At 37.4% G+C, this 12,427-nt stretch overlaps 1 protein-coding gene across 1 annotated transcript in view; it reads right to left on the bottom strand.

Moving 5' to 3' along the window:
• The window catches only part of LOC136797807 (unconventional myosin-Va-like), a 30,194-nt gene that overhangs the window by 12,226 nt on the left and 5,541 nt on the right, over positions 1 to 12,427 (bottom strand). Inside the window, exons 10-27 of the mRNA XM_067054394.1 lie at positions 12,255 to 12,388; positions 11,212 to 11,293; positions 10,681 to 10,821; positions 10,048 to 10,257; positions 8,335 to 8,457; positions 7,710 to 7,894; positions 7,164 to 7,275; positions 6,674 to 6,727; positions 6,126 to 6,283; positions 5,751 to 5,951; positions 4,580 to 4,685; positions 4,130 to 4,219; positions 3,528 to 3,752; positions 2,951 to 3,044; positions 2,507 to 2,695; positions 1,223 to 1,614; positions 723 to 827; positions 368 to 479 (exon numbers count right to left, since the gene is read on the bottom strand). Coding sequence (XP_066910495.1) covers positions 368 to 479; positions 723 to 827; positions 1,223 to 1,614; positions 2,507 to 2,695; positions 2,951 to 3,044; positions 3,528 to 3,752; positions 4,130 to 4,219; positions 4,580 to 4,685; positions 5,751 to 5,951; positions 6,126 to 6,283; positions 6,674 to 6,727; positions 7,164 to 7,275; positions 7,710 to 7,894; positions 8,335 to 8,457; positions 10,048 to 10,257; positions 10,681 to 10,821; positions 11,212 to 11,293; positions 12,255 to 12,388 — 2,713 coding nt within the window. The remainder of the gene's footprint in view (positions 1 to 367; positions 480 to 722; positions 828 to 1,222; positions 1,615 to 2,506; positions 2,696 to 2,950; positions 3,045 to 3,527; positions 3,753 to 4,129; positions 4,220 to 4,579; positions 4,686 to 5,750; positions 5,952 to 6,125; positions 6,284 to 6,673; positions 6,728 to 7,163; positions 7,276 to 7,709; positions 7,895 to 8,334; positions 8,458 to 10,047; positions 10,258 to 10,680; positions 10,822 to 11,211; positions 11,294 to 12,254; positions 12,389 to 12,427) is intronic.

Raw genomic sequence — 12,427 nt, 5'->3', positions numbered from 1 at the left:
CTGAAGGTCTTGAAATTATCATTCTGAAACCTCTTTCAATTCTGCTAATTCCTATTGAAGGTTGATGAGATCGGTGAAAATAAAACCGAAGCTAAAAGACAGGGTGAATTAGACCAGTACATTTTGTAAACATCGAGCAAAAATTTGAGAAGTTCACACGTACTTAATACCGGTTTTACATGGGGCCCGGCGAGCCGTCTGGAGTGGGGGGGGGTTCCATATTTCGGAAAAAAGGCCCACGGAGCCCATGTTTTAAAAGAGATTGCAGCAAACTGGTTGTTTATTGTTTATTCGAAAATAGACCAAAAAAAAACCCATTGCGTAAAAAGCCGCCTAATTCTTTTTTGTTTGAAGGAATTCTTGTTACCATAATTCTCGTTGTTGACACTTGATGAAGAGCTTTGTCGTGACATCATCTTGTTTTGGCCAATGGTTTCTTTCAATTTCTCTTTCAACAGATCAATCTCCTCACGGAGACTCTGAAAAAAAACAGAGAGCAAGTATCTTCAACAGTTTGAAGAAAGCAAAGTGTTGTAGCCATGGCAACAAGAGGCCTGGGGGGATTTCTGGATAATCTTAGTAACGGAACTCAAAAACCTTTTCTTTTCATCATGGAGCCTCCATTAAAATGAGGTATAAGCACACTTAAGCTCAGTTCTCCTATATTGGCAAACCTAACTTTAAGTAAATGAAAATGTAGTAAACCCTTGAAGATTGCTTACGATATTTTCCATGGTCAAGCGAGAAACTTCTTTTTGAGCAGCGTCCGAAAGATTGTTATTTTCCGAAACATCTGACGAAGAAGATGTGGAAGAAGGGCGTGGACCCTATAGAAATAAAAAATACATTATCCAGGGAGGGTTATTACAACAAGAAGACATTTCTTTCCAACGATAAACATTCCGATTAACTGAGGACGGGACTTAAAAGTCAGCTCGAATAACAGAAAGTCTATTTTACAAGAGTGACGAGCAAAATAATCAAAAAGCGAAAAAGTTTTCAATAACATGGAATCTTTTGTTGGAAATACTCGTGAATGCATGAATGAGTATTTTCACAATGGCATGATATCACAAATGAATCAAAGACCAAAAAACCCCGCTTTGAGCGAGAGCAAGGCAGAGAGTTCCCAGAGGGGTCCGGGGGAGGGGGGCTGTGGAGGCCCCATTTGACAATAAAATTGGCCCTTTCATCTTATAGAGGACATATTCATTTCACTTACCAATCCATTTTCCTTGATGGTAGCTTTCTTTCTCAATAACACATTTTCATGCCTCAACTCTTTAATCTCTGCCAACAGTTTCGAGATCGCTCGGTCGTTCGCTTCTTCTGTATTCTGCGATTCGGCCGCTTCACGTAAAATATCTAGCTCTCTTACTAGTCTCTGATTCTCATTCAACAGATCATCCTTTTCCCGATCTGACACGCGATGCGCTTGTTTTTCTTCCACTTCGTGAACCTGCATACTGAAATTCTTCTCCTCTTTCAACAGTTCGACTTGCTCTAATAACATATCCCGTTCTCGGGTTAATTCCCCGACTTCAGCGTTTCCAGATACGATGACGTCATCATCGGGTTTGTTAGAATCTTTGGTGGAAAGCAATTCGAACGAATCTAAAAATATTTTACGTTGAAATATTATTACATCAATAACGACAAAGATTGAGCGAATAACAATGCTATCGCGTATCATTCACGCTGCTTCTACTTCTCATTGGACATTGCTCACTATAAAAAAGAACAGCCTTATTTTCCTCTTTAACACTGACCATCTTACTTTGAGCAATTATTTTTCAAATTTGGTTCTTAACCTTACTTATAGTTTAAAAGTTATCATATTTTGAAGAAAATAACACTGTTTCCAAACGTATAAATCCACGCCAAAACATTCCGAAAATTAGCCTGTTATAGCCTGTACCCTAGATAGAGTGCTTTTGATGAAAAGTGTGCCGAGGTCACGTGATATTACAATTGAATTTCAGCGCTTGACTAATCAGAAGCTTCGCGGGTTTTCGAAAACAATAGTATCAATAACTTTTACGATGTTCACTTTTTTTTTGCTTGAAAGAGCTTAAATCACGCCATCTAGCCCTTCGGGCTTTATAAATCTATCCTGAACATCTACGAACGAAACTTGCTTTTTGGAAAAATTTTGCCGCGTATCGGTCTGTTAAGACGAAAAATCTTTGTCTCGCTGGTACCAACTTTCTGGTACTTCATCATCAAAAAAAAGGTTTGTGGGAGTGTTCTTTTGAAAAGTCATGATATCAAAAGTTATCATTGCACTTAGGTTAATAAGGTAGCTCCACTTTAGTTGAAGCAGTTCGTATGCGTAAAAACGAACACCACTCTACCGCAGAAGCAACAAAAGATATGCCAGGAAATACACCTATCATACTCTTAGCGGCACGGTCAGCTTTTGTGGATGAGACTGGGTCAGAAAACATCCTTAAAAAAGAAGTTATCTTTGTGGTTTTCGTAAATAAAAAGATAAACATCACCTTACCTGAATCAAATTGACTTCTTCTTCGTTTATCAGGGCTCGTTTTCTCGATTTGTAGCTCTTGTTGAAGGTTATCGAAACGTTGTTCCAACCTTGCATATTCGCCGATCATTTTCTGATGACTAGCACGCTCGGCGGTGATTTCGGACGTCAGCTGTTCTTTCTGTTCTTCCAACCTCTTTGTGATCAGTTCTAAGGTTATGATTTTCGAATTTCACTTTTAGTTTATTTGAACGAGTACATCATTCTACATCTTATCCATCAGACTATCAGTAAACACCAAAATCAACGACTTGTAAAGATGCGCAATTGCTTACATTTGCGATTGAATATAACTGAAAATGATTCCTATCATCGCCTCTTATAAACCCTTATTCCGAAAGTCAGATTCTGTAAAAGTTTTTGGACCGTTTCAATCTGTATTGAACAATTCTATCTTTCTCTTACCACCCCGTTCTTTGATGATTTGTTCATTTCGATCAGTTTGTTCGGTCAAAGAGTTTTGTAGCGCCGCCAACGCTTCTTTCAACGAAGCAATTTCCTGGAAGAAGAGGAGGAAAAGAAAGAAAAATTAGAACATGACTCTTTCCGTGAAAGAATAATTATCCATAGCATCCTATACGTTTTAACCCTCCCCCCTCAAACGTGGAGGCGTTCATTCTTCTCCCATATCAGCCGTTTCTTCGAGGTTTCAGTCCCTTTAGAAGAATTTTTTTTCTCTGTGACCAAACCACTACGAATCACGATGGCATTAGGACACATATCAGAAACAATAATCTATACAATAAACTTACAAATGTATCTGAATGTATGGATAGTGGACACAACTATCACCTATTTCAAATATTTTTCCTAGCTTTTTGCAGATCATCCTCCTGATTTATATTAAATTTCCTGAGATGAATTTGTCATCTGCCGTAATCTATCTACATCACACCTCCCACCATTTTGCTTATGTGCTTCTCAGACAAGACTTTCCGGCAGACGAGATAAAACGAATAGTTTGAAATTCCCATTCACATACCTCATCTTTCGTTTTTTCGACAGTGTTCAATTTGTCTTCTAATGATTTCGTTTTTTCCTCGTCCAACAATTTTTGTTTTTCCAGTTCTTCTTTTTCGCTTTTCAATTTTTCTTGTGTCTTGGTCAGCTCGTCTAACTGGGGTTTCATCTCTTGTACTTTGTGAAGTTCTTTTTCAAGTGTGGCCATGTGCTCAATCTTCCCTTGCATTTCTTTTTTCTCTTGTAACTGAAACCAAAAGAGATAAATATTGTCGGAATTTCTAACTTATATATCTTCAAGCTCAAAACAAAAAAATCTCAACGATCAATTTTTTTTTATTTTGATAAATTTTAAATCCAGGGTGAACTTAGTTTCTAAATCCGCAATAGCAATAAAAAATGTTCTGGTAGGTAGTGCGGAAGCTTGCACCTGGCAAAAACAACATTCAATAAGGTTACGTTGAGGCAACGTTGAGGAAACGTTTTGTGCCAAATGAATTAAATGTCGCGATTGTAGCCAACTGATATGGTGGCCGAAGTAAATAATGCTAGTTCAGTTCATTTTTCCAATAGAAAGTAACAAAAAATTTGACGGACAATCCTCAGCCACCATAGAAATGTTACCTCAGCGTTGAGTTTCTGTTGAAGTGAAATGACTTTGATTTCCATTCCTTTTGTTTGCTTCTTCAAATGTTCCACTGACCGTGCTTCGATCTAGAAGATTAGAAAGCAAGTCAGTTGACCAGAACCTCCTGTGTTTTTTGACCAATCGAGTGAGTTTAAAGTCCCGAAAGGACTGGAATTGAAACTCTTGTATTGGAAACGAAGCCAATTATTTCCCCGTCTAAAACGCGTGACCCACGTGGTTTTCACACCTACGCCAGATTGAAGGAAAAATTCTTGGCCTCATTCTGAAAAATATGCAACGTGAGAACAAACAAAGAAAGCCCTCCATTCGATCATTTTCAGGCTTTTTTTCGCCCATAAATTATCATTTACTCAGGCTCTGCTCTAGAACCCTAGTGTCTAAGAGACAATATGAGACTACCGTGATAAATATCACAATTTTTTTACCTTGAGTCGTTTGAGTTCTTTCCTGGCGGCCATACGGCGTACGCAACATTGTAAGAGGATGATTCCTTTGCGTGTCTTCAAATATTCCTTTCGCGTTTTGTACATCCTGTAATGAGAGAAAAAATTTTCCTTTGGAAAAGTCTTTAATTTTGCTTTGACATTTAATATAAAAAAAATACCTTTGAGTTTTTTTAAACTGTTTACGATCCAGGGGGGGGGTCAGTGTACTAGAAAGCGGCATGTATGTGTACTACAAGGTATTTTTCAAAACTTGACACCCACCCACCCCTGAAGTACACCATACTACATGGAAAAATCCCAAAACCACCCCGTACCTATTTACTACCGGGTAGTACCTGGAAAAAAACAAAACCACCCCATACCCCCCATTTACTACCGGGCACTACCTGAAAAATCCGGAAAATAGAGAAACTTTTTTCCGAAAATCGGAAAATCGGGTAAACATTTTTCCAAAAATCGGGAAACCGGGAAAGCTTTTTTCGGAAAATCGGGAAATTGAAAAACTTTTTTCCAAAAATCGGAAAAACAGGAAAAAATTTCTCAAAAATCCAAACATGCGTGAGAAAACTTTTCAAAAATTACGTGAGACCATGTGGAAATGCATGTCTCACAACCAATGCGTGAGAGTTGGCACCTCTAATGTACGAATGTTGAATGTTTGAATTCAAATGTTCGAATGTTTACATTGACTCGATAAACCTTCATTTCAGTGGGATCTGGTAGGATTCCAATTCATTCCAAGAAGTTTGGAAGTGTGATCTTGGACAAACTTGGCTTGATCAATTTATAATAGAACAACTTTACATTTCTATTTTAGCAGATAATTTCTGAACCTTTTCGTTTCCACACTGTTAACATCGATTTTGGACCCAACACCTCTATTTTGGTACACAGGTAGTAAAAATCAAAATCGATTTTGGACCCAACACCCCAATTATAGTACACAGGTAGTACATGACAAATTTTTTTCTCAAACACCCACCCACCCCAGGATACTGCCACCTTCTGGTACACTGACCCCCCCTGTATGATCTTCAAACTCACGTATTTTGAAATTTCCGGGAACAGTGTGCAGGCTACAGTGCCAATATTGTAGATATCTGCATTGGCACAGATAAGAAAGTTAAAAAAAAAACTAACAAAATAATACCTCCAATATTTTTGTATGATGACCGATTTGATTTGTTGGATTTTAGCACGTAATCGACGACGCGCCAAAACTCCTCTAATTTGTGCTTGAATTTGAATGATTTGTTCTCTGACTTTAAGGAACCATTGCCTGGTGGAATGACCACGCCAGATCTTTTGTATCCTAATGGCCGCGCGTCTCTCGCGTAAAGATTGTACAAGTCTAAATAAAAGATGGAAAGAAATAATTAAATTTTCAATTTGCTTTCCCGCGTGTAGTTTCAGTCAGATGATGGTTCTAACTTAAGGCGAGTGACGAGGTTTTCCCGACAAAAAGCCTTTCTGGTCAGCTTCAAAGGGGATGGTGACAAGAATTTTCCCGGACGAAAACACTTACCTTTTAGCTTGATAGACACGTACAAAACATTGAATAGCGATAGCTGATTTACGCATGCGTTGAAATTTCCTGCAAGCCAACCAACATTTGATGTTCTTTTGAATAGTGATACAGCTACGTTTCAACAAGTCACTTCGGAGACGTTCCAAGTATGCCACCTAGGAGTTAAAAGAAGCTTGAAAGAATCAGAACTATAACTAGTAATTTATTATATAGCAGATTGCTTAAGGACTACGAGTGGACTCATTTTCTTGATAGATAGCTGCGAGTATGGTACGAAATGATCTCCGTGATCGAACTCGAACCAGTTCCCTTTCGTTTTGGAAAATTTCATTCATATCATGTTGTGTTATGCTCGGCAATGCTAGTTTTTCGACTGGGTACACATATTAGGAGCCTAGGAGCGCAACGCACTATATAGACCACATCAGCAGGCAATTCAATCAGCAATCGACTCCGATATTGGTCAGCATTTTAAAATAATGACCGTATGGTTAATGTGTTAACGGTCATGGCTGACTGGTTGAACAAGACGAAAGATGACTTACAGCTCCTGCTCGGAAAAAGATTTTCGTTTTGCCAAGTTGAAATTTGTCGTCATCCTGAGGAAAAAGGAATTAAAAAATTGTATTGAATCGTCGGGTTCCTCATGGACCCACAGCTCAATGGTAAAGCAAATGCCTGCGAATATCATGGTTGTGAGTTCGAGTCTCGCCGGATCCGTTAGTTTTCCAACGGTTCTGGTGGCTGGTCAGAAGATAACACGAGAGCGACTGTATTCACTTCGTTATAATACAAAGGGCAAATTCACGATTCATAAAAAATTGTAATATTGAAATCGATAAGACATTGAACGTTTAACAGTGACTTCGGAAGACGACCCCACTCGTTGTTTACGTAATGAAACATTTGAAAACGAAGTAAACAAAAGCAAAGAAATTGAGCCATTCCAAACACATCCATAACTAACATAATTGCCCAAAACTAGGTTAAAGTCTTCTCAAAACCCAGTTCATTTACGAACAACAGCAAACTTACGTCAATATGCGCAGACAAGATGGTGTTACAGGTATCATTCAAACTATCCCAGTTGATACTTTTCCAGGGTATCAGCATTCGATATCGATCGAAAAATTCATTGTACGTCCACCTGCGGAAAAGGAAGAAGAAAAAAGTTGTGATTTTTCAGGGATAAATCTTGATTATTATGTTTTAATGTCAAGATTGAAAGGAAAGGTTAGAATTCGGGTTGTGATAGAGGTACGTACAACTGGTTAAAGTTGCAAACATTGGTAAAAGAAGGTCAGCCGCCAGTAATAAAGAGACGCTTCAAAAGTCGGTCTATACTGTGAGCGAAAGAAACGGAAATTACATGAAAATTAAACTCAATTATATACAGTTAACGTTGTCTAATTCGACTTTCAAGGGGAATCGGATCTTTTTCGAATAATGGGCGTGTTGAATAGTATAGCATGGTTTATGAGTTTCTTGTTGACGGTGAATTTAAATATCATCGAATAATGAAGCGAATTAAATAGTAGAACATCGCATTCAAGAGCGTCACCAATACTTGCATCACAGTACCTTGACGGATAGCCAGCAGCACTGATTCTGATGGTTTCCAGCACACCGCAGGCACGAAGTTGTTGAACGCATCGATGTAAATCTAATTGGAAGGCTTCTTTACCATCGTTAGATTTGATGCAACGCACATAATGAGGTGACGTGGAGTTCAGTGTGTCCATCAACATCTTCAGAGAGTCTCGAAACTAATGTAAAAAAGGTAAACATCTAAAAGACCCATAAACAACAGCCTTTCTAACTCCAAAAATCTTCTTCAAGATTCCACTTAAAACTTCCTTTTAAGAGCTTTGAATGAGGCGTTCTTATTCTTTCTAAATCAAAAAAAAGTTAGACGAAACTTCAAAACGTCAAAAAGTCATTTGCGAAAGATGTTATTTGCATTGAGCATTACGCGAGATTACGCGCAAATAATGTCAAGCAGCGAGGTTAAGAATCGGTAGATATTTTGCGGCGACGACGAACGGGTTTCCTGTAGCAATTGTTTTCGTCACGGCATTTTTCAGCGGTAAATGAAATAGCTACCGATACTCATCTTAGCCACGGGTCCTGATTCGATGACCAAACATGTAAAAGTTGTTGACGGTTAAGGCGGTTAACGTCTTAATGTAACAAAAAAAGACAGTACCTCTGAACCAACGGTTTTCTTTCCTTTTGGTGCAGACTTCCCAACACGTGATGTAGTTCGCTTTCTTGGCGCATGCGTACTTGCTGTGTTGTCCGAACGGAATAATTCACCAACCAATTCATACTAAAGAGAACAAGTGATACTTTTATGGACCTACCTGGTTATGCATTTAACACATATATAATTGATATCTACGTGAGCATGAACTACGTTAAACAATCACTCAGAACACAAATAGTAACGATTTATTCAAATTAGTCGTTTGTTTCTTATAAAAAAACGTTTAGAAACCAAAATTTCATGCTCTTGAAATATTTTTTCATATTCAAGACTTCGTGAGCATAAAAAGACATCTATTTCATCAAAAAATTGAGTAATTTGGCTAAGAACATTGATGTATGCTTATTAATAGTGATTCTTATAGATAAAGATGCGTTTTTTGAGCTGAAAAGTTTTTTTACAAAAATCTGCTTGACCCATCTTTTACCTACTTTCATACAAAAAATCAGAAAAAAACAACGATCCAATATTTCACAATGTCCAAAAAACCCGTTTTTTAGCCGTTTTTTGGCCCAAATTTGCCCAAAAACATTTTTTTTTCTCGAAAATTGGGCTCCGTCATATTCGAGGGTTTATAGTTATGCATCTTTGTGCAAAAAGTCTTAAAGAATGAAAGAGCCAATCTCGAGAAAAGCTAATATCTAAGTAATTGATAATGTGCTTATAAAAAATATTGAACTTGGCCAGTTTTTCTATAAAAACACGCCAAGCAACCAAAATTTCATGTCTAAACACACATATTCTTCAAAAGTAAGCCCTCATGAGCAAAAAAAACATCTATCTCATAAAGAAATTGAGTAATTTGACTAAGAACATTGATGTATGCTTATTAATAGTGATTCGTATAGATAAACATGCGTTTTTTAAGCCAAATAAATTTTTTTGCAAAAATCTGCTTGAGCCATCTTTTACCTATGATGGCACCCTACTTTCATGCAAAAAATCAGAAAAAATTAATGATCCAATTTTTCATAAAGTCCAAAAAACCCGTTTTTTAGCCGTTTTTTGGCCCAAATTGGCCCCAAAATTTTTTTTTCTCGAAAATCGGGCTCCGTCACATTTTGGCCACTACCGTTTTGCACCTTTGTACCAAAAATCAAATGATTCCTATGATTCAATCTCGAGAAAAGCTGGTAACGAACGGACGGACGGACGGACAGAGGTGAATTTATAGGACCTCCACCCCACCGGGGTAGGTCCAAAAAGAAATATAAATTCCAAATGTATGCGATCTATTCGCATACATACGAGTCTTCTTGAGATGATACTTCACGAAAATTATTCAAAAAAGCCAGAATAAGCATAAAGGTTGAAATTTTGTAGGTCATGAATTGGATATACATTCTCCAAGAGAATTTGAATGGAAAATGAGTTTTACACAAATAAATTTAGGCAATTCTCTTGAAGTTTTGCTGAAAGTGAGACGGAAAAATCTCCTATTTACTTCACTGTGATCAAGGAACTTTAAGGAGCTTTATACACTGATTTTCAGGTTTAGAGTACAAAAGTTTGAAAAGTACGCCATAATTTTTATTTTGGGCTAGTTTTTTAAGAAACATTCGGTACTGTATAGGTCTTTTTTCAAATCTCTCTAACTGAACTTGGTTTTTGGTGAAATAAAAACTATTTGAGGAAAAATATCTAGAAGCTTACCTCGCTAGCACAAAGAAGGTTGATATGCTCCTCATTGATCAAGTCGCGATTCTTCTCCACGAAGCCATCACAATCGTAAATGACGTCATCAGCATAATGGCGGATGATGAATGCTTTTTCTGACATTCGAGGTTTTATGAAATGATCGGACGTTTTGAGATGTTGTTTGTATAATTTCAATGCCCAAGCTGAATCCGACCCTTTTGGCATCTGAAGTGTATATTAACAGTTTGATTGTAAGAAAACTCTTCATTAAAATGCTCCAAAGGGCCAAAAATAGAGGCAAAGCAAAAGTCGTTATTCTTAAAACACTAGAAAGCACAAAACGCCGTGTTTCAAAGAATCTGAGCAAAACAAATGAAGCATTTCCATAATCTAATTCTAAACTTGCAATTACAAAGCATATGATAGCACTTGTTTGAAAATGGTTAAATCAAAATTAAAATAGCTAGTCATGGTTGGGAGAAATTTTGTACTTGAACTAAAAATCGGAAGAAAGAGTCTAAGTACAAGTACAGTCAAATGTACAACTGTACACCTGCTATTAGTAGTGAATACGATTTCTAGACGATTTAGAAAAGTGATTCCTCGTTAAAAAGGAACAAACTCAAATGGGAAAAGAACATTCCTTACCCTGCATTCTTCATCCAGTAGATCCAATATTCCTAGCTTCGTTTCAATGAGGTCAATACAACTCTGGTTGTCATAGAAATCAATAAACGACCATGTAATCTGTTCACGAATATACTCCTCTTGCTCCAATTTGAAGACGTGCTGAAATGATCAAAAAGAAAATGCAATACACATATTGACTATTAGAAAACGATGTGAAGGTGAGATGACCAGAAAGGGATAGTATAGGTACTTTTGAGAAGTTTATGAACTTGTGAGTTGAAAAAACACATTCAAATCTCTCCAAGCTCATTTTCAAGACAATGAGTCGACGACGAGACCATGATTTTCGAGACAACAGTTTTTAAAACGGTTTTGGGCAACAATGTTACAGTTTAAATCGAGTTAAGGTTCGAATTATCGAGGCTCGGTTTACTGAGAGTTTTCCTTTATCTTTGAAGGCACCCTAAAAACATCAAGCTGTAACCAAAAGCTATATCCTGAATAACCTAGATTCCTTCAGTTTTTACTGCTTTAAAGAGTTTCCCTTACCATATTAAATTGCTGCTGTAGTTTTTCGTTCGCATAATTGATACAAAACTGTTCGAAACTATTCACCTCGAACGTCTCAAAACTAAAGAGAACAAGAGTTTAGAACACGAATATATTTATACATAACCTGCAGTTAGTTCTCAAAGCCCTTCAAAGCCTTAAAATGTTTAAATGACATCGTTCAGCATAGCAATCGTACATTTTCGCGAAGAAGCTCTGAAAGCTCACAATGTTATGTTCTTGAACCTAAGCTGTCAGACTTTTATTTTTTTTTAAGATTTTGAGTTGCAGGAACTGATGAGTATAGTTAATAACATTAGTTTTCATCTGATCGTAATCATAAAATCTACAACATGGATAACGAAAGTACAATTACTGCGGCGTTCTAAATTTAAAAAGCCATGATAACCACAAGTTACTTTATCAATGATAATATGCCACGCTGTAGAGTTTCATGAGCGAAAAAACTTTTTGACGTTTTTGTAAGGTCATTGGTCGGTAGCGAGCACCACACTAAAAACCGGGATTTTTCATCTCGTTTCTTAGTGAGTTCCACTTTGACGATTTTCGAAAAATAGAAGCCTTTCAAGTGTTTTGACGCAAATTCGATTATTTTGCTACTGCAAGAGCTTCGAAAGTTAAAAGTGACGTCAAAAAATCGAATGTTTAGAGCCCGAAAACCTGGGCTCAAAACATTCGAAAAAGTCGCAAAGAGGAATAGACGTTAATTGCGTAAAAAAACGCGGGTGACGTCTAGTATAGGCTAATTGGTCGGTTGAAAAATGAAGCAATTCCATTGGTAGAAATTGACGTAACGGATGAAAAGGGTAGAAATTGACGTAACGGATGAAAAAAGTAGAACTTCCTTCAACTTTCTTTTTGTTCGCGCGAAACTTTTTTATGACGTAATCTTTTCTTCAGGCAAAAAAGGTTAAGAAAAAAACTGTCGCCCATTTCGCACGAAAGTGGAGTCCGGCGCCTTAACTCAAAGTATCGGGTCAGAAAATTATCGGAATGCACTCCGAGTGGTCATACATACTCACCCATAGATATCCAGAACACCGATGAAGGATTTTCGTTGAGTAGCGATGGCCAGACTCGAGTTGATATGTTCCACTATCCATTTGAAAAGCATGGAATAAATGTGTTTCGCTAATGCGTCTCGACCGTTGTTCGCCTGTGTGAGGGAAAAGAGAGATGGTATTCTAGTGTTGGA

This window comes from Clytia hemisphaerica, unplaced genomic scaffold (genome assembly GCF_902728285.1).
Source record: "Clytia hemisphaerica strain Z4C2 unplaced genomic scaffold, Clytia hemisphaerica genome assembly, whole genome shotgun sequence".
Taxonomy (NCBI): Eukaryota; Metazoa; Cnidaria; class Hydrozoa; order Leptothecata; family Clytiidae; genus Clytia; species Clytia hemisphaerica.
The sequence above is the reverse complement of the archived record's forward strand: the minus strand, read 5'-3'. Positions and strand labels throughout refer to the sequence as shown.